The following is a 26,481-nucleotide window of genomic DNA, read 5'->3' as shown; positions in this document are numbered from 1 at the left end:
GTTATTGGTTTAAAAGTCTGTGATTGCTCTATAAGGCTTCTTGAAGTAGGCCCCATGCCTTAGTCTCTTAAATAGTCATAATCTCTGGCCCGCTTCATGAGAGGTGCCCTTGAAATGTCTGATAAATGAATTAACAAACGAATAAATGACTAGGTAGTCCCTGGCCTCTTGGCCCACTGATATGCTAGACATTCTAGGTACTGGGTAAATCTTGAAATATTTAGATCTTAGATTGACAGAATCTCATATTTCTACCTGGGCTTGGCATAACAGCATGTCAGTAAGTCTCAGTTTAAATCTGTACCTTTTTTTTTTTTTGTCTTTTGGATATAGAATTTCACTACGCAGTTCAAGCTGGCCTTGAACCCTCAGGGATCCTCCTGCCTCAGCCTCTCCAGGGCTGGGATTACAGGCATGCACCACCACGCCCCACCTTGTACTTTTTTCTTTATGTGTGTTTATTTTATGGGGCTTTGTGTTCTTTAGGAGAAGAGTACCATTTGTAGCCTGAAGGGTAACTGCTGATGATTTTTCATGGCTGAGATTTATTAATTAGCCTGGAAAGTACTCCTTACATCACTGCCTGATAATCTGAGGACATGAGTTTTGTTTCCTGATCCTCTCTCTCTGAGAGATGTGTTCATTAATGAGGAACGTGTAGGCAGCTGGTTTTCCTTAGCCTTTGTTCCCAGACACTATCAATCAAGAAGAAATCAAAATATTTTCCATTATATTTAGATTTACAGCAATTTGTTAATTCCATGGACTTGTCTCATAATCCAGAAATTATCTTTTACCCCAGATGATTTTGTTTATCACTAAAATACAAGTTTGTAATATCCACTTAAAGGATAGGCTTGACAAGAGGGAGAACAACTTTTTAGCTTATACCCTAAAATTAGCTACAGTAGGGTTCACTTCACTTTGTTGTCCATGTGGATATCATTGGAATCCATTAGAATTTCCCTTCCTGGGGAGCAGTCATTGACGGTTAAAGCTGGAAGTCATCAGATCCAGTCCTTTCATTTCATTAAAATGGATTATATTTTATAAAATCGGAGAGATTTCCACTCAAATAAAATTGTTTTGATCTTTTTCAGTGAGAACATTAAAAAAGAAAACAATCTCTGAAAAGGATGACAAATAGCAAAAGGACTCAAATCTTTTTCCAGCACTGGGGATGACCCCAGAGTCCCTGGACTGAGCTACATTTTCATTTATTTTATTTTGAAACAAGGTCTCACTAAATTGTTCAGGCTGTGCTTGAACTTGTGATCCTCCTGCTTCAGCCTCCCAGAAGGCTGTGATTGCAAGTGTGTGCTACTACACCCAGTTAGGATCCAATTTTTATTCTATCTTCTTCCCTATTATCCATGTTTCCTTTCTTCCTTTGCAACAAGGAAAAGCTCAAAAAGCCATAAAAAGAAAGAAGGGGTGAAACAAAAACGAGGTACAGTATGAAACCGTCACGAACCACACAAGCACATCGGCTTGCAGCGCACTGGGGGCCTCTTCCTCTGGCTTCTAGCCCTGCCGGCCACCAGGTAGAGATAACTGCTCAGCTGCCCTTTCATAGCGCCGTGGGAAGGCGGTGGCGCTTCTCCAGCGGGTCTGTCCTGGAACAGAGAGCGGACTGCTGCTTTCCCTGGTGGGCTGTCTGGGCATAGAGCAGACAAAGGAAGCAGGGGTGGCTTGGGCTGCTGAGGACCCTAGCAAAGGTCGGGAGCCCCCTGCTCTGAGCACATGGGTTCCCTCACTCTCAAAAAGCATTTGTCCTACAAAACTCTTAAAGCCCCATTTAGAACATGGGATCCAAATTTAGAAAAGAGGAGGGGCTTTTATTAACCTCTTTCGTTCATTCAACAAATACATAGGAAGTAAGAATTCATCCTGAATAGGAGGACGAAAAAGACTCACCAAGACTGGCAGCTGAGGGCTTTTCGCCTCTGGAGGAAAGGGCCCTTTGGTGGTAAAAACCAGTTTGTACCCGCTCCCCATAACTTAGACCCAGGGACGTCAGTTAGTGGACACAGGGTTAGTGAGTGAACTGTCAGGGACCGTTACTAATATTGTTCATTTTCTAAGTGCTGTGTTCCAGCGTCACATCACAAACACCGGGTCATATAATAATTATTTCTTTTAACTTCACAGAGTCATTGTTTTCAGCCAGATGTAGGTACTCTGAAAAGATATGATTTGACAGTGTAGAAAAAAAAAATTCACTAATTTAATTTCTTTTTATCTCACAATCTCGCTAGCAAGGAGAGACTAGTCAAATGAGGCAGGTTGAGTAGCCTGATGCTATCTTAATGTAAATTAACAGTAAACACTTAAAAACAATGGAAGAGATATAAACATTTTTTTAAAAAACTTAGGTAATTGAATCCTGATTCAAAATGGTATTTAGCACTACAGCATAATATACTACCTGCTGCTCAATTATCTATGATTACCCTTTGAACACTGTAATTGGATAAACAGGAAACTATTCATAATAATAAGTTTGCGCAAAATCATCTGTTTGCTGGAGTCTGGGATGCACACTGCAGTCGGAGTGAACTGAAGGTAAAAGTGCTTATTGCAGCTTTTCCATGGTTAGCTCATCCGTCTCACAACATGCAGTGCGCAGTACACCTGGGCAGTCCAAAGCGCTCTGCCAAAACGACTGAAAAAGCAGTCATTTCTCCTGCACTTATGTGAGCAACATGAACCTTATTTGCTGCAGGACAAAGCCACCATTGAACCTACCCCATCCCCAACCGGGTAGGCAGGCACATAGTTATGCTTAGCACATAAGTTGGGCAAAAAATTTGCCTTGTGGAATTTCCATTAGATTTCACCACTTAGTTGCTTTATTTATCTATTTCCCAATGATTCTTGGGTACTTATGGCCCTTATATCACAGCTATCCAAACATTAGGTTGCAGAGGACCCCCGCACACTAGGGCTCCTTCTAAGAGATTTAAATTGAAAGGCAGCACAGACCGTTATTGGTCTATTTTCAGTTTTCATTATCAATAAAACAAGAGATCAGCATTTTCATGCTGCGTGAAACCTTTAAGGAGATGCAATGTTACTGTCATTATCTTTACACCAGGCTGCCGCTGGCCCCACTAATGCAGATGGAATGATGAGCCCATCAGAATTAAGTATAAAATAATGAAATAACCAGAATCATCGAGAGATCTGCTGAACAGGTCTGCTGCCCGGCTTTCTGAAAACGTCCCTTTGAATTTAGTAGAGCCTGGCTGGCAAAGACCACAGATCATGACAGAACATAAACTGGCCTCATAATGAGATTAGTAGGCAGGCAGAATAAATGTTTCGCTGTTATATTAGAGGCAGGCTTTAATCCGGTGTTTTCTTTGGAAATTGCCATTTCTTTTGCAAGAAGGGAACCATGATGCAACTAGTGTAAATCCAACAGATTCTGTTTTGCCACATTGCTCTTTTTCATCTACCCCTGTCTTTTTAATAGCAGTTTGGGGAAGGCATATCAATGAGTTGTGAGTCTTAAAGATTATTACCAAAGCGAGCTACGGGAACCTATGTTCATGACCATCAGCCCTGTTCCCCAGACTCCCTTTTGAAGACAAGTGCTGTGCAGCTTCCCCTGCCCTGCCTAAACTGGAACCTGCTGGGGAGGCTGCTGTGACCCCCAGGGTCCTCTTGCTTTCTAGTCTTAAGGATCAAAGGCAGAATAGATGCGCTATTGTATTTGGGGGGTATTTTAAAAAATCTTTACTGCAACTCTGCTACTTAAAATCAGTGGAAACAAGTATCACATGCTAAAGAGCCTTGAAAAAATGCCCAGATCAGGTGAACCCAGAAGGTCTCCAAGTAGAACAAAAGCCTCCAGTATGGAGCTCAATTGCAAGGGACTTCCTTGGCTTGCAGCAGGAGGCAGTCTCACCTGGGAGCACAATACCCTCCTCTCATTAAAAATGCAAGATAGCATCTTCTCCTAGATCCTTTCTACAGAACCTGATGCAAGTTCATGGACTGTGCCGTACTTGCTAGTGAATACATTTAGTCAAAGCTTTCTGGGAAATAATCTCAGAGTTTCCTGGGCCCTGTAAAGTCACCAAGCAACTTAAAGAGTTCCTTGCAGAAGGAACAGAAGAACAGACTGAATTTAGGAGTATTTGACACTTCTGCATAGAAGGCACAGACAATTTAATTTGTCTACATTTCCTGGGACCCACGCTAAAGACTCCTTGCTTCTCTGTGAAATGGCAGATTGGGAGCAAGTCACCGGCTAGCGTCTCAATTCCTGGCATTTTGACATATTATTTTTTTTTACGCTGCAAAGAAACCATAGAAATCTTTTATGTTTGCATGTATGTTTTACAGTTTACATGGTAGTTTACAAGCATTATTTTATCTCAAGAAATAAGTCCTTTTTCACAGTGGGTGCTGTGGATCTTCAAATTCAACTACTTTAAGGAGAAATTATTTTTTGACTCAATTTAATATGTTTTTTTCTTTTAACTTTCCACTTCTCAATAGTCGCGTCTCTACTACTGTCATTTCTATGTATCTAATTTGCAAATGTCAAAAAATTTGAAGTCAGTCCTCCTCCCATTCTTAATATTTTCTGGATTCTGTTAACCTGTGCCGCATCAGATGCAATAGTTCAAGAGGAGACAGACTAATTTTCCTCTAGGTAGGTGGCCCCGTGTTTCCTGGCACTCTCTTGCAATCTGCCTCGTTCATTTCCATAACAACTCTTTCTTCCTGGTCCCGCCACACCTGCCCCCACTGTCTGCCGCAGCTCCATGATTATAATTTAAATTACCAGCAGTAAATGAATTCACTTTGCCAAGTGCCCTCTACGTTTGGTATGTGTTAATGATTATCTAATGGCTTTCTCATGTGTTGAACTCATCAAGTTAAAGTTTCATGACATAATCCCCTTGAAGGAATTTTCCGGGTTATATTTGCTTACCTCATACAATGGAACTTGTTCTTGGGTTACAGCAAAGATCAGTAAGACGTTGTTTTGCACCAGCTTATCGATGAGTTGTCCAATTGTTGGATATTCCTAAAAATTAATACATAGATTTTTAAGTATCACCTTGATGAAATAATTTGCATAAGGAAAAGGATGTTTGTTTCAAAGATATTTTACTGAGCTGAGCATTTCAAAGTTCACAAGTATTGTTGTATCTATTACTCTAAGGAAACAAACACACAGTTAGCATTAATCACTTAGTTGGTTCAGTAATTGTTTTGTAAATCTAATAACTTTACTTTGGTCCTAAGAGTCAGTTCCTGCCAGTGTGGTGCCTCATGGTCCCTCACTTCTAAGCAGATCACTTGATGTTTATTTAAAGGTAGAGATGGAGAAGTATTTCTTGTAAGTGCCACTCTCTGGCAGGCAGGAATGTTAGAACCGAGGGAGAGGCATTGAGACTGTGATGCATGTGACTGAGGTGGCCCGTGCAGCTCTGAAATTTTTATTGGAGTTGGATGAGGTGCCATGAAGGTAGAGGAAGAGACAATCTGCTGAGCAATGACACACTACAGTTCCTATGCCTGTCTGATGTGAGAATTTGCTAAAGTAGTTCTTGAGATTGGTTTCACTGACTTTTCAGTGCCGTAAACGTGTTGATTGGGATTTTGATTCTCCAGTATTTTCGCAGGACAGTTGAAAACTCGCAGGCTGGGGATATAGCTCAACAGCACAGTGCCTGCCTGGCAAGCACTGAGTTCGATTCCCGGCACCAAAAAGAAAAAGAAAGAAAAAGAAAACTTGCTGCACTCCTGGCCGCTTAATATAGTATCAATACTTAAAAACAAGGAAGTCATTAACTGTCAAATGTGAATGTGAACTTTACTTTCCAAGTCTGGAAAATCCTGAAACTCATTTTCCTGTCATCTGAATCCAAATGTGGATGATGCCCAAAGAGGAAAGTCAAATGAGGGTGTTGCCTGCATCTGATTAAATTAAGAATGTGTGGATCATGATTGCAGTCAGCCCAAAGGCGGAACACTGCTAACCAGCCCTCCTCTGATAGGGTGTGTTCCCAGTTCTCCACAATGCTGGGGTATTTTTTATCTAAAGTCTTCTTTAGGTACAAAGTTCAAGTTGAGAGAAAAGTGTACTTTTGTGTTGAATACTCAGGTAAATTTCCAACTGCAAATCTGACTGTAATATACTTTCAATCACATTTGGATATTTATTAGCACTATTATAGGTAGCTGAGTTAGATAGAAATATTATAGGCAGTCAGGCAGGGCCAGGCCCTCAAAGGAGCCAATATGAAAGATACGCATTTGCTGTGGGCCAGACCTCAAGCCAAAGGAAATCAAATCCACCCACATGCCTCCCTAGGGATGGACATCAAGGATTGATATTCTAAATAGGTAGAGATCACCTTGAAGAGTCCTTGACCCAACCCCTTACAGGAAAAGCCCCTGTTCTGTATTCATGCCTGCTTGCTACATTACTAGCTTCCCCATTTGATCCCAATTTAATCAATTTTACCTGAACAATTCTTATTGGCTGACCATAGTTTTGTCCATTTTCCCCTACCTTGGACCACCTCACCTTGTGATTTTGCTCTATAAAAGTCCCTGAAAAAAGACAGTCCTGGGTAACCCACTCGGGCCCCTCTTCTGTTCCTCTCTTGGACAGAAGCTTTCTTTCCCTCAATAAATATATTCTGCTCTTAACCTCCGTTGTTCCTAAAATTCATTCTTCGATTTTAGAGAACACAAACTCGTCCCAGATATCATTCAGGTTGGGAGTTTTTATTTTCCTGTATCAGCACTGACACCAGAGAGTATAAATTTTCCTAAGTCTAACATGTTCAGTTTCTTCTGCTTTTCAACTCCCCAAGCATTAAGTGTCTTTCATCCTCAAGCCTAAATCCCACCAGTGTAGGCCCCTCATCTCCACCTTCCTACACCTTTCAACTTCTGGAGTTCCTAAGCCAGGAACATACCACAGAGCCCACAGGAGGCGCAGTTTTCTCTGTAACGAAGATCTGCTGGTTTAATCTCCACAACTATATTGCAGGGTCAAGGCTAGGAACCACATCCTATTATTTTGTGGCCCCAGGAATCTGGCCCAGTTTTAGGTACTCAAGAAATGCTCTACAGATCCAGGGGGCATGGAAATGGTCCAGGACTTCTGCACAAGTGTAGCAAGAAGGAACTGAACTGATGTTATGTGAGAAGGTCATACTGGGCAATAGGTAGTGTTTGCTTTTACGATCAAGATGTGTATTATGAAGCATGTGAAAACTTGCAAGAAAAAGGTAGTGAAAATGTATCAATTTTTCAGTTTCTTGCCCCTTGTTGACTAAAACACAAAGTGTCCTCACTCTCTCTGCTATTATAATATGAAATGGCAGGTTATGTGATTAAAGAATGTATATGTTCAGGGAATACAAGTCTTCCATAGTAATTGGAAAATGTTCATGTTGAAGCTTAGAAATTTAGGTCAGTGAATGGTACTAATGTGCAAACTGTTAATTTGTAGAAAACACTTTTTCCAGTTGATAAACTGAAATTTTCTGAACCATATCTTCTCTTGTATTAAATGGGTATGTGACCTTTTCAGGTTACTGCTTTGTAATACAGCGGTGTTTCATACACAGTCCACGTCCACTATATTCCAGGCTCTGTGCTACCAAGAAACAGAGAGTTAAAAATAAAACCTGCCCTAGCCCTGGGACTGTGCAGTAAAAACAGACAGAAATAAGCAAACACAATTCCATTTAGAGATCTATAAGAAGTCATCTATGAGTAAGGACAAAGGGAGAGGCAATGGTTTCAGGGCCTAGTGGAAGTCAAAGAGGCCTCTTTGGGGACAGCTATGATCGAGCTGGTTTTAAAAGATAATCAGGAGTTTCTCAGAAACCTAGGAGGAGGGGCATTCCAAGAAAAGGACATAACAGACAAGCATAGCAGCCATATGCTCTGGATACACAGCGTTCTGCTGAGGATCAGACAAGATCATGTATGTTAAAAGAGCTCTGCAAATTTCACATTGTTTTACAAACATCATGTGTTTTGTTTTTCAACATCACCAGCATTTTTTAAATAACAGAGAATAAGACCCATGTTAGTAAGGATCACCCAAGCAGTAGCTGACTAGCTGTTTCCCAGGGAGTCTTACGGGCTATGGAAACATGGTATAATTTAGGGACAACCATTTCCAACAAGCCCCAGATGTTACTATTCTAGTTTGGACCCCCTTTCTGGGCTGTGCTTTGGAACACAAAGAGTTACCTGGGCTGCTTTCTTACTGGCTTTAGGATCTTTCAACAGCTGTGGAATCTGAGGAGCTCATGTGCCCTCTCACATCCAAACTTCTTACATGTCCCTACCCCCCATCTGTGCTCTGGGGGTCTCTGGTAATAGTGAGAGTTGAGAAGGGGCAATTTATTCATCTCAAATAAAAAATGTATACTGTTTTCACCAAATGTGAGTTAGTTCATGTTTTGTTATAGTAACTGTTGCTTCATTCGCCTAGCTGTGGCCCAGAAAGCAGTATAGGGAGCAGGGCACGTACCATGACGGTCGACATGGAGTATTCATTCTGGTTGTCCAAGTGACAGAGCCCATCGTTGGGGATGACAATGCCTGCCAGTTTGCTGTCCATTCCAAAATGAGAATCGGCATCACTCACAAAGACCAGGAGATGGAGTGAATCATTCCGCCAGCCAATTTTTTCCTACAGTAAGAAAGAAACATAGGTTTCACTGGGGAGATGTGGGCACATAATACATGTGGATTCTGCTCAGACACGTTCAGATTATAAACAACACACTGCTGGCCTATCTATTTTAACCTCTCTCATCCATTGTGACTTGATAATGTATTATAAACATGAAATTCTGTGGCATTTGCTTTTTCCTGGGTAATATTTTTGGATGATTTATGTTTCAGGGAATGAATACTTCCACTGCAATCAGTATTCAGTTGATCTTGACTTTTACATAATTAATTATTTTTACTGTCTAGTTTTCAATTCACCAGAAAAATGAGAAAAGAAGGTGGTGAAGGTCATAGAGAATCCCACATCTAAGCTGAAACTAAATTAGTCAAACTGCAACACAAAGTGGATGAAAAGTAAGCCTGTTTCATTAACAAGGTCACCTAACATTTAGGGATGCATTTCTTTTTCTAGTGATGTAACACAAAAGATTTCTGATCAAGGTTGGCTGCGCCAGGTCCTCCTGATTGCGATTGTCCACAGTCTGCATCTTAGCAGAGCTCCTCCCTTTAATATTGGTGCAGGAACCATGTCAGCAAAAAACTCATCTCGACCGTTCCAGCCCTCCTTATACCTTCTTGTCTTTTTTTTTTTTTTTAATTTTTTGTTTTTTTCTCCGGTACCGGGAACCGAACTCACGACCTTGCGCTTGCCAGGCAGCCGCTTTTGCCGCTGAGCTAAATCCCCAGTTCCTTATACCTTCTTTTTCTCCTCTAATTCCTTGCCATCTTGGAGGAGCTTCAGGTTTGTCCATTTCCTGATATTTGCCACAGAGTGCTGTGTTCTAAAGACAGTAGAATCGTTCTCAGGATTACCTGTCAAGTAGTTAGGGACAAACAGGATTCTAGCAATGTCCTAGAGACAGTATGGCTTCTGATGCTTATTTTGTTGCTTCAAAACAATAGCTATGTATTTGTAAGGATAGCTGTATACTGATTCAGGGCATTTTACTTTTATCATTACTGTTTCTGCGTGTAGCATTGGGGATTGAACCCAGGGTCTTGTCATTGAGGTACATCCCCAGTATTTAAACATTTTTTGTAATTTTGAGACAGGGTCTCTCACTAAGTTGCTAAATGCCTGGGCTAAGTTGGAATTTATAATCCTCCTCCTGGCTGGCTGGGATCCCAGCCAGTTTACCTTTTTTCATTAATGTTCTGCTTTCGATTTTTTTACCATAGTTAATACAAAACCAAATTAATCTGATCTTGATCTGTGAAAATTAGTCACTTTTGTCAAAAATACTAAAATTTTCTCACTTTATTTGACTATTAGGCATATAAAACACTCCTTATTTCAATATGATTAAATTAAAATTTTATAGAAATTTTGTGTTGTAAGAAAAGTATCAAAAGTAGAAATATGACTAGGGAGGCTGAGGCAGGAGGATCCTTGCGAGTTCGAGACCAGCCTGGGCTACAAAGTGAGCTCAAGCCCAGCCTGAACAGCAGAGCAAGACCCTGTCTCAAAAAGACAAACAAACAAAAAACCCAAAAGTAGAAATATGATGATTACAGGAAAGAAAAGTATTTAAGCTTTCCAAAGCAGACTTGTGAATAAGAGGTGAACCTATGTCAGCAGAATGCAACCTTGCTTTCCTCAGCTTACCTTACACACAGCAGCTTGCATAATGGCATCGAATCCACCTTCAGGTGTGTCAATATTAGCAGAAATTTTCTGTTTCTTCACAATTTCGTTGAATCTTTCAGCATCATTTGTCAATGGCAGAATGTGCTTGAATCCAAATGTAGGTAAGCAGAAGTATGGAATACTACTGCAAAAGAAGGGTATAAAAATATTCTTAAAATATGGTACAACACACAATCAATGGATCTGATAGCCTAGGAACACTTCTTTAAATGAAGATTCATTTTTCTAAAGGACCTGGATTCTGTAACTCAGTTGTGAATCTCATGGTTAAGGTTGTTGTCAACATCTGCCTCATCCCCTCCATGTTGACCTACTAGCTGAAACTTATTTAGACTTACTCTGTGTCTTACTGGCTCAAACTCAGATAAAAGATAATCAGGCATTCAGACTCCGCATTCCAATGACTCTAATCACTACCTTCTATTGCCTCTCCAGCATTAAGTTTAGGCGATGACAATTTCTTTGTATTCTGAAAGCTTAAGCTGTTGTCAAGTATGAGTCATCTCATAGCAAGACAGAGAGGAACTTCTCTTCCTCCTGTGCTCCCTCCTCCCAGCCCTGCCTGCCTCAGGCTGGAAATCATAGCCCTGTGCTTGGTTCCAGCATCCAACTCTACTATGATTGAATAGATGCTTGGGGACCAGCCAGGGAACAAAACTACCACTTGTACTGTCATGTTAGGGTAAAATCTGCACCAAAGGAGATGCAGTTGAAGAAAAAGCTGATCTTGAGGAAAGCCACATCTTATTCTGAAAGTCATTTACTAGCTGTGTGCGAATTCTTTCAGCAAGTTACTCAGCCCTTCTTAGCTTTAGGCTTTCATTTGTAAAGTGAGGATGATTGTATAGAGCAGATGAGGGCCCCAGTCCAACAGCATGAACATCACATGAAAAACTCTTACAAGTAAAAAGTCTGGAGCACTACCATCCCCCTACTAACTTAGACTGATGATCTGGAAATGTTATTTTTAATTTCTGTTTTATTATTAATACAGTGGAGGGGCTGGGGATTTAGCTCAGTGGCACAGCACCTGCCTGGCAAGTGCAAGATTGTGAGTTCGATTCCCAGTACCAGAAAAACAAAACAAACAAACAAACAAAATACAGTGGAGCTCTTGTCTATATTTGATATCATGTATTTATTCTTTTGTAAATTTGCAAGGTTATATATTTTACTTATTTTCTTATTGGGGTATTTTTATTTTCTAATTAAGTTGTAAGGACTCTCACAAATACCAACCTTTTGTCTTTGTAATTTGTCTTTTAAATGTATGATTTTTTGACATATATCTTTTTTATACAGTCAAATTTTTCTCCACCTTCAAATATGAGAAGCACATGAAAAAGTCTGGTTTTTTAAAAATAGCTAATGAGAACAATTCAGCACAGTCCTATATGTTCATAAGAAATTGTGTCTTTACTGATTAGAATTATCCCTTAAGCAGATACTTCTAATTATCTTATTAGAACTCTACGCTTTTGGAAAATGGAATGAAATTTTAATTTAAATCACTGAGCAGAATCACTTGATGGGAGGCCATGTAGCAAAAATAAAACAATGGTGAGCGGGTCCCATTTAAGGTAATTGAACAGAGATCCCTGATTTGGTCAGCGCTCTTTCTGTAATGAATGCTTGCAAATTTGATGTTACTTAGAAAAGCAGTTGCGGGAGTAGGTACTTCTCAACAACTGGTGATCCTGATTCCTTAGACAGTAATGGATTTGGAATTTAAATAGAAGATAATTATGAAACATATGGGCTGGGGATATAGCTCAGCAGCATAAGGGCTTGCCTAGCAAGCCTGAGGTCATGATTCCTGATTCAAAAAAAAAAAAAAAAAAAGAATTATGAAACATAACAAAGAAATACTACTTGTAAATTCTGTTAAATTTTTGAAAAAATATTGATTAAAATAAGGTTACAATGTTAAAAGGTTAACATCATCTCTTTTGAATGGGGTTGGAAGTGATTTCCATTTTTTCTTCTTTTGCCTGTATTTTTACATAGTCTTATTACATTTACAGTATGAAACTATAGACCTGGGCTGATCAATAAATACAGAGAATGTTTTAAGTGAAATATTTTGGAAAATGGAATGAAATTTTAATTTAAATCACTGAATGATAATAATAAATTAAAATGAAATTTTAATTTAAATTTTACTATTTAAATTTAATTTAAATAGTAAAAGACATATTACCATTATTTCCTCTCAAAGCACGTTCTTTCACTTTGAACACACATCCCATCATTCTTGGTAATATGTCTTTTACTGTAATAACTTTTCTAAAATTTAAACATTAACTATTTTGTGATCACCCCTTGTGATATATATATATATATATGAAATCAATTTACCATTTCATGGTTCAGTTTCCTCTTTTATAAAACTATAATGAAGTCCTTACTGTTAGTGCCAAATTCAAAATAAAACAATACAACAGCATATATAAAGTGATGTTAAGGAAAAATTCTTCAAAATGCTTGATATGGAGGGAGATAACTTAAATTTTGTGTTATTAAATATTGTTAAATGGATATTATAACTCATCTATAAGTATAAAAGTGAAAACAAAAAACATGTCTTTTGTGCTGTACATTAAATAACAGCAAAGAAAATGCTTTAAAAAATGTGAACCACTTAGCAGTCCTGCAGGATAAGGTAAATGTTTAGTGATTTTTCTACCCAATGAAAATAGAGAAAGCTACTCCCGAAAGCATTAGAGATTAGATTTTAAAAGATAGGTTTTATTTTGTTTTGTTTTGTTTTGTTTTGTGGTATGGGGGGTTGAATCCAGGGGCTTACAGATGCTATACAAGAACTTGGCCACCGAGTTACACCTCCAACCCCCAAAAGGTAGTTTTTAAAGTGTGCTACTCCGATCTATGAGATCCCTGAGACATTCCAGAGCACTTTTAAGATCGCACTATCTCTCACAGTAATGCAAAGACGTCACTTGCTTGTTTTGCTGTGTTGACATTTGCACTGATAGGAAAGCAGAAGTAAGTAAACTCCTGGTTTCTCAGCACGTATGAAGACAGCAACACCAAGCTGTACATGCAGTCCTTACACCTATCCCAAGCAAGTACTCATCATGATAATAAAAGTAAATTCTAGTTTCAGTTGATTGTCCTGATGAGTCAGTAAAGGTCATTATTTATATTAAATATGCGCCTTTGAATATGTTGAATTTTCTTAATGCATAGGAAGTACGTGTAAAACATTTCTGCTGCACACAAGTACAATACTCATTGAGGGGAAGCATATATGGGACTGTCTGAGCTAGCCGGGCCCTCGTCTCATGCAGCACTATTTTTATGTGAAAGCATGATTGACAGCCAAACTGTTATTCCAACCTGAGCGTTTGGCAGATGTGCTCTGAAAAATGAACAAAGTGAGACTGTCATAGTGAGGAAAATGCCTGCCTGTATTTGTTGTCAATGGCAAAGTTCAAGGTAACTAGGAAATGAGAGCTTAGGAAAGTGTTCATCTGCCACCCATGAGAATAACAATAACAATAGTCCCAAATTCTCAGTACCTTGATTTACTTCCAATCTTACTTGATGAGACTGATAGTAATTTTTTGATATTGTATCTGAAATCTGGAAGACTGGCATAACTCAGTTAACCAATATTTCTCAAGTAACCAAATCGTAATGTTGCAAAATTATGCATTGTTAAAAGAATCAAAGTCCAATACAGACAAATGGATTTTAATGTAACTGAATATGAAATGTTCATAGGTATTGTTTTATATTCCAGTTAAAACTTTCATTTGTCATCTAGTGTGAATGTAACATCAAAGAAGAATATTCACAGTCACTGATAAACACTCTGCCTTTTACAACTATATATCTACGTGAGGTTTGACTTTCTTCATGAAATTCTACCAAAAAATTATTGGAATAAAGTGAATGCAGAGCCAGACACAAAAATCCAATTGTCTTCTCTTGACCCAGATGTTTAACAGCTCAGTAAAAATATAAAACAGTATCACTCTGTTTTAGAATAAAAAACTTGCTAATTTTTGTTTTGTTCTGGAAAATATGATTATTTTTATACAAATATGTTATAGTAACAATTACATGTTATCGTAATTATTAAATTAATTGACACATTGTTTTTAGTTTTACTTTTCAATAAGGTGACTATCAATAGTATACAACTGAAGCTCTTTGGGTCTTAAATTTAAGTGTATGGAAGTCCTAAGATCTAAGTTTGCCGATTGCCAAATCAAAATAACGAGAGATAAAATGTGCTAATGAAAGGAAGAAAATCAATACTTGTTTTTAATATCTGCTCGGTTCTGAGCTCATTCAATTCTCATGACTGAGAAATCATTATTCTTATCCCCATTTACAGGTAAGGAGCCTTAGTTTGATCAAAAGATTAACTTCATCTTAGTGTGTATCTGTGTATGAGGTGATATTTGGATAGAGGAACTGAGAGACCTAGGGATGTAAAGGGAAAGGAAAACAATATGTTGCAGCAAAAAGGATTTCTTACTTATAACTTTAAAACTTTATAATTTTCTTAATTTTCTAATTTTCTATTTATAACTTGAATTTTGCCAAGAAGAGTAAAAGAAACACCTTTTCAAAATAGGACAAATTGATTTTTTAAGACCTCAAGTACATAATGTTCTTCTGGATCCCCGCTTGCTGTATCCTGTGAAATGGTCTGGTCTCCTAGCCCCTCTGTGGTTATTAATGGTATCTACTGTTTGTTGGGAACTCATCAAGGTCAGGCCCAATGCAGTAGGCTTTTTTCTATTCATGATCTCATTTAGCTCTTACAGCCATTCTGTCTGAACAGTACTGTGATTCCAAATTTACAGAGGAGAAAAACTGAAGACCTGAGAGATGAAACGATTCACCTAAGGTAATACTGTGAGTGAGTGGATGAACGAAGGCTCCAGGCTGACTCTGTCATATGATGAGCCTGCTCCGCAAGGAAGTTCAGCTCCCCCAGTAATACACCAAGGTCTTTTCCTCAGATGTCCCCATACCTAGCCCAATACTTGGTACATACCTGGAGCTCAATAAATTTTCGTTGAACAAATGTAATGAAATTCATACAAATTAAAGCCAAGTAGCCAAACTGCTTTGACTTTCTTAAGAGTGTCGCTGAGATAGGGTCTCCTGGTTAGTTTAAGGTGTGGGGCTGCCCACTCAGCTGAGCCATCCAGCCTTGTTCATTTTAATTTTTTTTCCTCTGCTAACACTCCAGGCTTCAGATGGTCATTAACATACTTTATGTTGCTAACTTATCTGATCTGTGACAGAAAGAATGATTTGAAATATATTGCAGAGAGAGAGCTAGTATTTTGTAATCCTTGGTGGAATTGCCCTACTAGACTCTATTGAAGCTTGTTGCAGGAGAAAGAATTAATCTGGGAAAGAATCAAGTACAAATTTTACACAGGCACAATATTTTCTGATTTAAAAAAATGTGAAAAGCATCGTAAATGTTTTATATTAGACTTTAAGAAGTTGCTAGCATCAAGCTTATTTCCCTTAATAAATGAACCCAATAATTAATAACAATGATCATCCTTATTATTTATTATTCAGAATTTTGAGAGTGCAAATCATTATCACTCTTTCCCGAAATCTGTGAGTGCAATGTTGCAGGAACTTTTCAATGCTCCATAGTGCCCGTCGTTTTTGCTCCTTAGTAATCTTGTTTGAGGAGAGACAGTATGCTTCCTTTGCAGCTGGCTGTGGTTTGGTGCAAGTCTAAGGTGTGGGTAAAATTTCTGGTAAACCTCATTTGGAAAAATGAGATCCAGCATCTATGCATAATACAACAAAGCAAAACAAATTTACCAAGCAAGGAATAGAAGGGAATTTCCTTGACCTGATAAAGTCCAAACAACACGAGATAACAACATATTAAAATATGGAAGATTTCCCTCCTAACAGCATTATTATGACAAAGTTGTCTCCTCTCAGCAATGTAAAACTGCAGGGTTGACATTAGCCAGCACAAGTCAAGAAAAAGAGAAGAGAGGCATATAGACAGTACACGTAATTGACATGATCATGTACACAGAAATCCTAAAGAATCTACAAAATCAGACTAGAATTACTGCAATGAGAAAATTTATCAAGGTTGCAAAGTATGCAAAATCAATTGCTTTTCTGTAAACTGCCAGCAAACCATGGGAAAGTAGAACTGTAAATACACCCCTAGGAATAAATAAAACAAAAGATGTGCAAGATATACTCTGAAAATGCTGCCCACAGAAACTAAACAGGGTCTAAAGAAGTGAAGATATATGTCACATGCAATGCTTGGACGACTGGAGCATTCAGAATGTGTAACATGTTCATTCTTCAAACTGATCTATGGTTTCAATATAATCTTGCTCAACATCTTAGCATACTTCTTGAAGAAATGATTCTAATATTTATACGCAAATTTGAAGGAGCTAAGACAGCCAAAACAAAAACATAATAAAGTTGAAGGACATAAACCTCTGATTTCAAGATTTTTTATGAAAATACGGTAAGTAAGATAGGTGAAGCATTAGTGTTCCATGGGTGCCATCAATGAGTGGAGCACAGTGCCCAAAATTAGGCTCACTCATGCACAGTCAATTGCTTTTTAACAAAGACATAAAGACAATTTGGTGCGGAAAGTCTCGCTTAACAAACAGCTAGAATGACTGGTTAACTGTATGGAAACAAAAGTAAATGAAACTAGACTTTTACTCTCATTTCAAAATTAAAAACTTATTCATGATCATAAGCCAAAATTTAGGAGCCTTCACCATACAGCTCCTAAAGGAAAACATAAGAAAAATCTTTATTTCCTTAGAGTTGACAAAGATTTCTTAGAAAGAAATACACCAAGCACAAAATTAAAACTTGATAGATTGGGCTTCATCAAAATTAAAACTTTTGGTTCACTAGAGACAAATTGCTAGACAAATTCCAAAAACTTGGAGAAAGTGTTTGCAAAACATATCTTTGACAAAGAACTTGTATGCAGAATATGCTAAAGAACTCTTACAATACAGTATTAAGAAAGCAATCTAATTTTTAACAATGGGTAAAGGAGTGCAAAAGATAATTCATATAATAAGAACTAAGAATGGCACATAAACACATGAAAAGATGTTAAAATCATAGTAAAATACCATTACAGGCCTACTAGAATGACTAAAATTAAAAAGACTAATTCTTTCAGCAAGCCCAAAAGAATTAGGTGAGTTTAATTCTGCTAACACTAAGTGTTAGTGCGGATGTGCTTGGGAGCCCTCTCAGCCTGCTGACGGATGTGTAAAGTGATATATCTTACATTGAAAAACAGTTTTATGCTTTTCCTAAACTTTTTTTTTTTTTTTTGTCTTTTTGAGACAGGGTCTCGCTATGCAGTTCAGGCTGGCCTTGAGCTCACTTTGTAGCCCAGGCTGGTCTCAAAATCACAGCAATCCTCCTGCCTCAACCTCCTGAGTTCTGGGATTACAGGTGTGTGCCACCATGCCCAGCGTTTTACCTAAACATTAAAAGCACACTTATCATACAGTGAATACAACAGTTTCAGTCTATTTATCCATGTAAGAAAAATAAAATCATATCCTTACGAAGATATATATGCAAGTGATCGTGGCAACATTTTTCATGACAGCCATAAAATGGAAACAACACGAAAGTCAATCAATGAGTAAACAACATGTAGTAAATCCTTAAATGGACTATTTATTAAAACAGAAAGGACCAAACTGCTGATCTGCACAAAATCATAAATAAATCTTGAAAGCATTATGTTGAGCAAAATATACTGTATCCTTCCATTTACATAAAATCTCAGAATAGGCAGAACCAATCTGGGGAAATCAGAAAGCACTTCCCTCTGAGGAAGTAAACTGGGGCATGGGGGAAATTTCTATGGTGATGACAATGTTTTGCATCATGCCTTGCGTGTTAACTATACTTGCTGGTTCAATTATCAAAAGTCATCAAACTGAGTGTTTTTATGCATGTAGTTTAAGTGCGTGTCATTTATAGCTTTAAGAGGAGGCAGAGAGTGTCCTTTTTAAGAGTCAAGGTCTCATTTGTGGCTGCCCTTGAACTTGCTTATATAGCCCAGGCTGGCTTTGAACTTGTGGTGATCCTTCTGCCTCAGCCTCCGGAGTTCTGGGATTATAGGCATGTGCCACCAAGCCCTGCCAAAGAGAGTGCCTTTATTTATTTGCCCTCTTTTTCCTGTTATCTTGCTGCATAGAATGAGGAAATTATGATTAGTGCTCCAGTAGCCTTTTGGGATCATAAATATAAAATCAAAATGCTAAGGATGGTGTGCAGAGAGAAGAAAATGTTCAGATTCCTGATATTTGTGGAGCTGCCATACAAGCCCTGAACTGCTTTTCTTCAGAATTCCTTTGTGTGAAAGATAAAAAAGCCGGGCGTGGTGGCACATGCCTGTAATCCCAGCACTCAGGAGGCTGAGGTAGGAGGATCCTTCCTAGTTCAAGACCAGCCTGGGCTACAAAGTGAGTTCAAGGCCAGCCTGAACTGCATAGCAAGACCCTGTCTCAAAAAGACAAAAAAAAACAACAAAACAAAAACAAAAACAAAAAAAAAGATAAAAGAATTTTTTGCTTCTTCTTTTAAAGCCATAGTCTCTAGTACTTTCAACCAAACATAATTCCTAAGTGCTATGATCATTGATAAATTCCTTTCATGGTTAAATTATTTTGGTTCTGTTAGATTACAGGTAAGAACTAGACTGAAGTATTTTTAAGTAATATACTGAAACCTGTTTATCTTTTATAGAGATTGAAGCTTTTGGTGTATGAAAATATTAAAAGTTAATATACATCTGGAAAATCATTCTGTTTGTACTAAATGTCATAGCAAAGAGCTTGGTTTGGGGCAAATCCAGGTCTTGGTATAAATCACTGATTAGTCATGTGGCCATTGGCAAGTTACTAACCTCTGAGAACCATGGTTACTTTTTCCTAGTGTAGGGCTGGTGAAACCTGCTTTAAGATGCTGTCATTACAGAGATTGAATGAGATCATGTATATGGAGCCTTCACCACAGGCCTGGCATTGAGCAAATGGCAGTTCTTCTTCACTACACGGCTGTTAAATAACTTGATTTCCAACATGTCACTGGAGGTGCAGGTAAGCCATCACAGTTATTTGCCCTTGACCATCACCTGCATAATACATGGCTTTAATAACTAACTATAGCATATTCTAATGGAGTCATTGCCTCATTTCCTACTGTATTTAATAACAGTGTTGGCTGCAGAGGCCTTTTCCAAGCAATGAGTGAAACCCACATTTCCCAAAGTACGTCAAAGGAAGATGCAAAGATGATTTTGGCAGAAGTCACTACAGTGGAGGAAGACTGAGAAAATGCACATCATTGCCAAGGAGCTTCAGGAAGTAGTGGTCACTGAGGACCCAAGGTCTCTGAGGGGCTGTGGTGCGATCAGCTAAACAGAACCTATGGAAAGTCTCAGTCCTTCTGCCTGCAGAACGCACAACCTAGTTCGCCTGTACAGGAAGCAAAGGCTGCAAAGACTCAAGGCTAGAACCATGCTGCTAAATGACCTCAACTTGGCTGCAGACAACCCGGGCCCTGAGAAAACTGTTGGGATCCAAACAGACACGATGGAAATGCCAAGGAGTAGACAAGTTTCTGGCAAATGCAGCTCAGGGGTGGGGGCGGTGTATCTCCATAGAAATCAGCTCACAATTACGCCAGAGAATCACTTACTTACCTGCAAGGGTTGGCGATTTCCTCTGGTGTTGTTTTCATAAAAGGGGAGACAGGTTTTTCCACAAAAGAGCCGAAGCCCAGTCTAAAGTTGCTAGTTAATTTAGACATCTCCTTGGAAAGCAGGGAGCCCAGCTCTTTGATTGTGTTGAGGTCATCGTCCATAGAGGCGGAGAGGTCCATGAGGTAATACAAGTCCACTGGGTAGTCCTCGGTCTGGCGGACGTGCACCGGCAGCGTCTGCTCGCTGCCTGCAAAGCCCCGCAAGAAAAGCAAGTCCATAAAAACATAGGATTTATTTGCAGCTAGCTTGTCTCTGAACCAGCTGTTATTTCATGTTTACTTTCTTCTGTTTTCCTTTCATTCTTTTCTTCCTTTGTTCTCTCCCTCCCCTCCTCTTCTCTTTCTCTCTGTCTCTTTCTGTCTCCCTCCCCTTCTCTCTCTCCCTGTTTCTTTTGACAAGATTTTGTTATGTGGCTTTGGCTGGCCTTGCATTCTTGATGGTCCTGCCTCAGCCTCCTGAGCAGCTGAGATTATAGGTCCATACCTATAAGCCCAGCTCGTTGTTTCATTTCAATTACAATTTACCAAAGATACATACAATTTGATGAACAACCTGGTAGAGTTTAAAAATGAACAAGCCCATGAAAATCTTTCAGCAGAGAGTTTAGTAGTACTAAAGTAGGCATAATTTAGGATATTTTATATCTCCTTGGGAGAATTGGCATCCATTTAGATGAAAGATAAACTGAATTTTTCGTGTGTGGTTTTAGAAAAGGTGAACCAAACAAAGGGGAGTTTAAATTTACATTTCAACCCTTGAAGAAATGTGAGGGAAGCCTGAGCAACATTTGAGTAATTCAAGTGGTTAGTACTAGGGAAGACTTCTTTACTAACACGTTTGGAAGGCAAGGGATCAGCATGAATAAAGAAAGGTGTTCGCAGTTTTCCTAGAGAATGGAAACTCTGAGTTCATTGTAGTCAATGATATGTGATATACCAGAATACATATTAATGGAACAGGACTATTACACCACCTGTGGTGTATTTATTTACAAGACTCCTCTTTCTTTTATTAAGAAATCATACTGTACCTGGTCTCAATTTAAGAATCAAGCTTTGAGGTGCAATCTGAACGATGTCAGAACTATTCTTCTGTCTGCCTACACTGAGAGGCTTATTTCTGAGTATTTCCACTTGGGAGGTGGGATTTTCAATGAAGGTTAATTGACATCCTTTGGCTAAAAGATTTGCTGGGGTATCACACCTTTCACTAACTCCAGATGGGTGAGTAAAATTCTAAAACAGAAAAAAAGAGAAAAAAGACAAATCTGCATTTCTCCAGAACAGGCCAGTAATTAAACTTTTAAACGTGCTTTGCTAGTTAAGCATCCTTCCCTCTTAAGTATGTTATATGCTTACAGGGCTGACAGTGATTGTAGGTCTAAAGTTAAGTTATACCTGGATACCAGGGAATTCTGCCAGTAAAGTTCTGAGTAAAACTAGAATGTCCTTTAATTATATTTAACTGAGTTTCCTTAGCAGTTCTTTTCTAAGACAAGGTCTTGCTGTGTAGTTCAGGCTGACCTTGAACCCTCTATGAAGGCCAGACTGGCCTCGAACTCCATTTATCCACCTGTCTCAGTCTCCAGAGTGCTAGGATTACAGGCATGCGCCACCACACCTGGCTTAGCAGTTTTTATTTTTAAAAAGGAATTTCTTTAAAACATATCCTATATCATGATAGATCCTTAAAGTAGTTGAGTTCATAGAGTTGACATTATTCTGTGAAATTATTTGTTAGGGATGACCTATTAGTTCCTGGAATCCTAGGACTGTCCAAGCTTTGTAACATGTTTAGTACCAAATCCACTGACAAAGAAAGACTTTTCTGTAGGTTCCTAAATGACTAGGATTATGATATCTCCCTAGCTGGCACTGTGTACCAGTTTTTATTCATTGGTGTGTTACATTATACTAAAATCAACCTCTTGGGGGCTCTAAGCATAGTGTCTTAAAATGGTCTAGTTGAAGGCCTTTTAGAACTTTCCAAGATTTGAAGATGAGGAAGGAAAATGAAAGAGTAGGTGGTTTAAAAGCCTACATTCTGTACAGGACTCCGGCGTTTCTTAGCCCCCTCTAGATCCACCTGTGTAGCAGGCAGGGAAGTGTAGAGTTTCCCAGCACAGATGTGACTATTGGATTCTGCAACACCCAGAGCAGAGAGATGGAGCAAAAGATGAATACTTGGCTTCCCCAAGGCTGCTCTAGAGCTGAACTTGAGGGCCACTGACTCAAGCTTAGGAAAACCCCTTACATTCTTTTCCTTGCCCTTTAGAAGTCTGAGCCACTCTGGCTTTTTCTTTTCCTTTTTTCTGTTCTGTTCTTTTCTTTTCTTTTTCTTTTTTTTTTTTTTGCCAACTGGGAAAGTGATGTTTCTTCTGAAATTTATTTTTAAGGATGCAATTTGTTATTAACCAGTCAGGTCTAAGCCTATTTGAGGCTCTCACCCAGGCACAGCAAATGATAACTTCCTGTGGTGCAGTGAAGGCAGAGTGGTTGAAGGCTTCAGAATCCTTCTCAACACAGCAGAGTTGCTGTCAGCTGTGGTCACACCTTTGCCAAAACTTAGGAGGTGGTATTAACCACAGAACCTATTTTCTATCTGCCCTAATTAGGAGCAGAACTTACCTAATCCTTCACTTACCTCAACTGAAAAATTGATGATTTCTTCTACTATTGGAGTGACATCTTAAAGTAATATGGCCATTAGATCTGACAATCATTTTGGTTGCCAAATATTATCCATAAGTAAAGCTATCATTAACACTGTGGGAAGCTCTTTTAAATTAATGATAAAAACTATGTTTAAGGGGCTGGGGATTTAGCTCAGCGGCACAGCACCTGCCTGGCAAGCGTGAGGTCGTGAGTTCCATTCCTGGTACTGGAAAAAAAACAAAAAACAAAAAACCAAAAAACAAAAAACTATGTTTATATAAAAATGTTAGATTGATTTGTTATTTAAGTCTGTGGTATAAAACATGTGGGTTAGTCCCTCATTTATATTCTTAATCCTTTCTTTTTTGTGTCTTTTTTATCTATTCTACCCCACCCTATACTATCCTATCCATCCTTCTATCATCTGTCTATCTATGTATCTAGCTAGCTAGCTAGCTAGCTATCATCTATCTATTTTGCAGTTCTTGAGCTCAAACCTAGGACCTCACACATGCTAAGCAAGCCCTCTGCTACTAAAGCTACATCTCCAGCTCCTTTCAATCCTGTCTTTATGCATGAGCTCAAAAGCCATTTCCTTTGGATTTTGCTTGTGACCCATCAGTCAAGGCAGTAGGTGGGGCAGTGAGCCAAGTTTGTGCTCTGTTCTCTGGGAGGCCTCATGGATACACATGAAATTTGGTGTTTAACAGTAACAGCCCAGTTCTGAGTTCTGTATCTAGATTTGTTTTCCTTTGGACGTCTTACTTGGCTTTTGCTGAATTTTGCATTGTAGCATTTGATTTGAATTTTGGTTCTCTTTATGAGATTCAATGGCTAGAGACTTGTTTTAAAAATTTAAGATGTTAGGGGCTGGGGATTTAGCTCAGTGGCACAGCGCCTGCCTGGTAAATGCAAGGTCATGAGTTTGATTCCCGGTACCGGAAAAACAAGCAAACAAACACACAAAAAATTTAAGAAGTTGTCATATCCCTTTATCACAATGAATCATTCATAGATTTCTTTATAGAGTCACAGGATAGGCAGGGACTTAGGATTGCTTGTTATATATTCCCCAATCATCTTCATACAAATTTGCATAGTTTTCAGTTTGATCAGGGGCCTTGTCATTGATGTGGTACAGAGTCGCTAAGCTAGTAAAAATGAAATACTTTTTAAAATGAGATAATGTCTGGATAATAATATTCCTCCAAACCTAGAAAACTTCTTATAGAACCTACCAGTGATTCACAGGAAATCCTAGTTCCCAGGTCGACTATAACTATAGTATTAATATCAAATGTATGTTTAATTTAGAAAATATCATCTCAATGGTTTCTAACTATTCAGAGAGCCTCAATATTTCATATATAACCCATTACAAGTGGCTTTAAAGTAAAAGGAAAATTCAGGTTAAAATAAAGATATTGAGTTAAGTATTTTTTAAAGAATAATTTGTGGTTTTTTTTGTTTGCTTTTATCTTTTTGAGACAGGGTCTTACTATGAAGTTCAGGCTGGCCTTGAGCTCACTTTGTAGCCCAGGCTGGTCTCCAACTCACAACAATCCTCCTGCCTCAGCCTCCTGAGTGCTGGGATTATAGGCATGGGCCACCATGCCCAGCTTAAAGAATAATTTGACATCCATTCTTTCCACAAATTGCTTTTAAAAGTAATTACGTGCATTCCACTTTGATCTACTACTATTTATGGTTTTTTTTCTTGATGTATTTTACTCCTATAATCCTACTGAAAGGACACTACTGTCACTGAGGACATGAAGTAACAGCAAACAGGTTTCAAGAACATGTTGATGTCATTTGCTTTACCTCCTGGGAGCACCAGGCACACTGAGGTCCAACGAGCAAGCAGTCACCACAGGTCTCTGCACCTCCCATGGCACAGCTACCTACGTTCAAACCCAGCAAGAGGCAAGGGGTTAAGGTCACTTCCATCCATTCCATGTAAGAGCCCTGCACCGCTCTTACTTGAAAAAAACAATGTCAAAGTTGATTCTTGCTTTCAAAGATTGACCCTCACAAAGTTAGCAATTCTCATAAAAACTCGCATCTTATATTTATCACACTGCAAATACGTGTGGCTTGTAAACCAGAATCATTCTCTTTTTTCTTAAGATTTGAAAGTATCTGACTGTTCATGAACACAGGCTCATCCTGTTTACTAACCTTATTCAACATCTGTCACTTTTATTTAAAAAAAAACATTTGCAGCCATTAAACTTGCCACTCTTGTAAGTGTAGTATTTCTGTTTTTGTAATAAATCCCTTTCTTCCTCAAGATTACTACTCTTAAGCAGTAAATCCTTATTATAGAATTGAAAAAAAGCTTCCAGTACAACTGTCACAATAGCATTAAGAAGCCCTATTGTTCAGTAAAGTTGTTTAATTAAAATGCCTGTGCAACTCTTGTATTTATTTATATTGCGCCTTAAACATTCACCGTGAGAATAGCCCAATGTTTACCTGTAATTTATTAAAGTGTTCACCCAGTGGCAAAAGAACTATCAAACAGATCATATAAAATATGACTTCAGATCTAGCTTCTGAACAAAATGACAGGTTTGTCAAGCACAGCGTGAAAACAACACAGCGGAGAACTTAGGTCTTACCTTGTACGCGATCATCCCTTCCTAGAAATAGAAAGAAGAAGCAGAGCAGCTCAATCCCCATTCGTTTCACTTCTCGCTGTGCAGACAGATTAGAAAATGAATTACCTTTAACGTTACAAGTCCAAAGTTGGATATCATGTAAGTCTTTCTTTCTTGAAGTATAAAATTTTAAATACTACTTACACTGCTTAGAAAAGAAACTTGAGGTGTAAATTAAAAAGTTTTCATTAAGACCGAAATGAAAACAGAGGCTACCTGAACAGGTAAAGAAGAAAAGCTGTGTTTAAAAGCAACTTCAACATGATTTACTTCCTTGTTCTCCTTATAAGGAAGGCAGGTGTACGATAACCAAGAAGGTGGGGAAATTCATTCAGGAGAAATTTTGTGTTCTATTGGTCTCTCTACATCCTACAGAAAGTTAATATATTTAGTTAAATATTAATCAAAGACATGTCAAAATGGCAATTGAAATACAATTGTTTCTGTAATAATTTTAATTTAATGTCAGCAGTAAAGATGTGATATAAAATACAAGTTTTTACATTATATGTAAAGAGGATTTAAAAAATAAGCTAACTAAAATACCTGAGATTTTTATATTCCATGTTAAGTCCTCTGCACAGCATTGAAAGAAACTCTGAAAAATAAAAATATGATTTTGCAGTCAAATTAGAAGTCGGGCCAGGGAATGCAAAATAGTATTATTTTTCAAACAGAATGAAGATATTTTTTCCAGAAGTATAGAATTCTTATTTTAAAAGTTGTATTAAAAATAAGAATAGTGTATGAAAGTCATAATAGGTCAAAATAAAATAGTCTGAAAATAACAACAATAGTGTCCAACATTCTGAATTCCTCAGGATAGGGTCAGAGGTCTCTTTCTAAGGGTCTATTCCAAGGCTGGAGGTAGCTCAGTAGCAGAGTATTATGGGATTATTCCGTGTCATACTCAAGGCCTTAGAACTGTGTGAACACACACAGAGCGAGGGAGAGAGAGAGAGAGAGAGAGAGAGAGAGAGAGAG

At 38.4% G+C, this 26,481-nt stretch overlaps 1 protein-coding gene across 3 annotated transcripts in view; it reads right to left on the bottom strand.

Annotated features, from left to right (window-relative positions):
* Itgb6 (integrin, beta 6) overlaps nucleotides 1-26,481 on the bottom strand; it is a 133,867-nt gene that overhangs the window by 47,277 nt on the left and 60,109 nt on the right. The window contains exons 3-11 of one of the 3 annotated variants that reach the window (XM_005393349.2): nucleotides 26,044-26,095; nucleotides 25,642-25,866; nucleotides 25,459-25,534; nucleotides 24,659-24,738; nucleotides 21,211-21,415; nucleotides 20,121-20,367; nucleotides 10,337-10,502; nucleotides 8,525-8,686; nucleotides 4,949-5,044 (exon numbers count right to left, since the gene is read on the bottom strand). In XM_005393349.2, coding sequence (XP_005393406.1) covers nucleotides 4,949-5,044; nucleotides 8,525-8,686; nucleotides 10,337-10,502; nucleotides 20,121-20,367; nucleotides 21,211-21,415; nucleotides 24,659-24,738; nucleotides 25,459-25,519 — 1,017 coding nt within the window. In that variant the 5' untranslated portion in view covers nucleotides 25,520-25,534; nucleotides 25,642-25,866; nucleotides 26,044-26,095. Of the gene's footprint in view, nucleotides 1-4,948; nucleotides 5,045-8,524; nucleotides 8,687-10,336; nucleotides 10,503-20,120; nucleotides 20,368-21,210; nucleotides 21,416-24,658; nucleotides 24,739-25,458; nucleotides 25,535-25,641; nucleotides 25,867-26,043; nucleotides 26,096-26,481 lie in introns of those variants that run through there. The other 2 variants (XM_005393354.2, XM_013518789.1) reach the window with 2 other exon arrangements.

The sequence above is a fragment of the Chinchilla lanigera genome, unplaced genomic scaffold (genome assembly GCF_000276665.1).
Source record: "Chinchilla lanigera isolate Chin_1 unplaced genomic scaffold, ChiLan1.0 scaffold00048, whole genome shotgun sequence".
Lineage (NCBI taxonomy): Eukaryota > Metazoa > Chordata > Mammalia > Rodentia > Chinchillidae > Chinchilla > Chinchilla lanigera.
Note: the sequence above shows the minus strand (reverse complement) of the source record. Positions and strands in the feature narration are given on the sequence as shown.